Source organism: Atta cephalotes (genome assembly GCF_000143395.1).
Source record: "Atta cephalotes unplaced genomic scaffold scaffold00057, whole genome shotgun sequence".
In the NCBI taxonomy this organism is placed as follows: domain Eukaryota; kingdom Metazoa; phylum Arthropoda; class Insecta; order Hymenoptera; family Formicidae; genus Atta; species Atta cephalotes.
Genome location: NW_012130121.1, coordinates 220928 through 222670, shown reverse-complemented (window position 1 = coordinate 222670; position 1743 = coordinate 220928). Strand labels below are relative to the sequence as shown.

At 38.4% G+C, this 1743-nt stretch overlaps 1 protein-coding gene across 1 annotated transcript in view; it reads right to left on the bottom strand.

The window, feature by feature from the left end:
• The window catches only part of LOC105623395 (neural-cadherin-like), a 66689-nt gene extending 65205 nt beyond the window's left edge, over positions 1 to 1484 (bottom strand). Inside the window, exon 1 of the mRNA XM_012204789.1 lies at positions 1433 to 1484. Coding sequence (XP_012060179.1) covers positions 1433 to 1484 — 52 coding nt within the window. The remainder of the gene's footprint in view (positions 1 to 1432) is intronic.
• Between the last annotated feature and the right edge of the window lie 259 nt (positions 1485 to 1743).

The window sequence follows — 1743 nt, the reverse complement described above, 5'->3', positions numbered from 1 at the left end:
CTCTCTCTCTCTCTCTCTCTCTCTCTCTCTCTCTCTCTCTCTCTCTCTCTCTCTGTAGCTCTCTTTTTCTTTCGAAATACAGTCTCGCTTTTAGGGACACTAGGATTTGTCACTGCTCTTGACACCGCTGCTCTCCTTGAATAAAAAACGAAATCGATGACATGTGGTAACGAATTTCACAAAGCGACGGGTCCTGTCCCGTCAGTTTCCATCTATACCACTCTGCACTTCCGCGAAATTCCTACGGAGTTGTTTTTGTTGATCCGCTCGTTACAAAAACATCCCTGTGTTGTCGTTGTTACGGATCGTGTTACGAAACGGTGTAACGGGAAGGTGGATTACTAGGATCGAACGTATAACGGAGGTTCAAATATACCTACTAGTTTCACACATACTAGTTCATATTGCACGATATATATTTCTCATTGATAATGAATTTTATTAAAAAATTACTTTGCTTATTTTTCGAACTTTCATCCATTACAAACATTGTGTTTCGTATATATAATTTTACTATAAATCTCAAGAATCTGTTGCCGAAAAAATGCTTAAAGATGTCTTTGTCTAACTCCTTATTGCTTTTCTTATTTTTTTGCGTTACCATCCGTAACAAATATTATCCTGAATGTAGTCCTGATTTCTGCTATAAATTTTAAGGATTTGCGATCGAAGAATTGCTTAAAAATAGCTTTGTCTGACTGTCATTATTATATTCGTTTAATTAGTATTGATCTATTAAATAGAAGAAATAATCAGTAATTGAAGATTCTAGATATATTTTTGACAATTGCAATTCTTTCAACGACAATCGACTTTTCCAATTCACGAAAAGAAGTCTAAAAATTTAGTTCATATAGAAAAAATGAAAATAATTTTGTTTGGCTTGTCAAAATAATTATTAGAACGCTCAAACTGATTCCTAGAATGTTAAAACCTTTTACTGCATTATTTAACGTTTTAAGAGTTCTCATAATTATTTTCATGAGAAACCTACAAAATTGCATTCAGATCTGTATATTGCTAAATTTTTAGATATATTAGCAAAACTATTCTTTTCATGTATATAATGAGTATGTAAAATATGAAGAGAAATAATAAATTCGTCTTTAACGAAGAGTTTTTCTCTTTTGTAGCTAGATCTCTTTAAAATATCACGAAACAAGAAACTATTCATGCGATATCATTGTCAACACGCTTGTTGTATGATACTGAAGAATCGTGTAGGGGAAAACGAGAAACAATCGCACGAAGTGCAACAAAATGAAATTCTTGATACGGCATCGCGAATGCTCTCAGATTACGCTTCAGCAGTGATTGCGGCCACATTTATACGTTACTGAATTGGTGAACTACTCTCTTCGCATGAACAAACGGACGCGTGATTGTGCCCCATTTTCCCCGTGATCGACTCTTTGCACGATCTCGGACATACCCAGATAGGTGCTGTTGGTAATAACCCAGAAGAGTTTTAGCGGATCAACCATTAAACCACGTTCATCACATAAACTAGCCGGTCCGATATAGACGACGGACCCAGACCACTACCAGGCTGCCACTACCGGTTCCCCACGGACGGTATCACCTAGTTTACCGCTTCCGGTCGACCTCCCGCTGGTCGGAACTGTCGTGCGCGGTCGACACACACTCTCACACACACGGCGAGCCCGGGAGAGGACGTTTATCTCCACTGACCACCGACGCTGACCAACGGACGTCGTCCACACCTACAGACACAGGTGCACA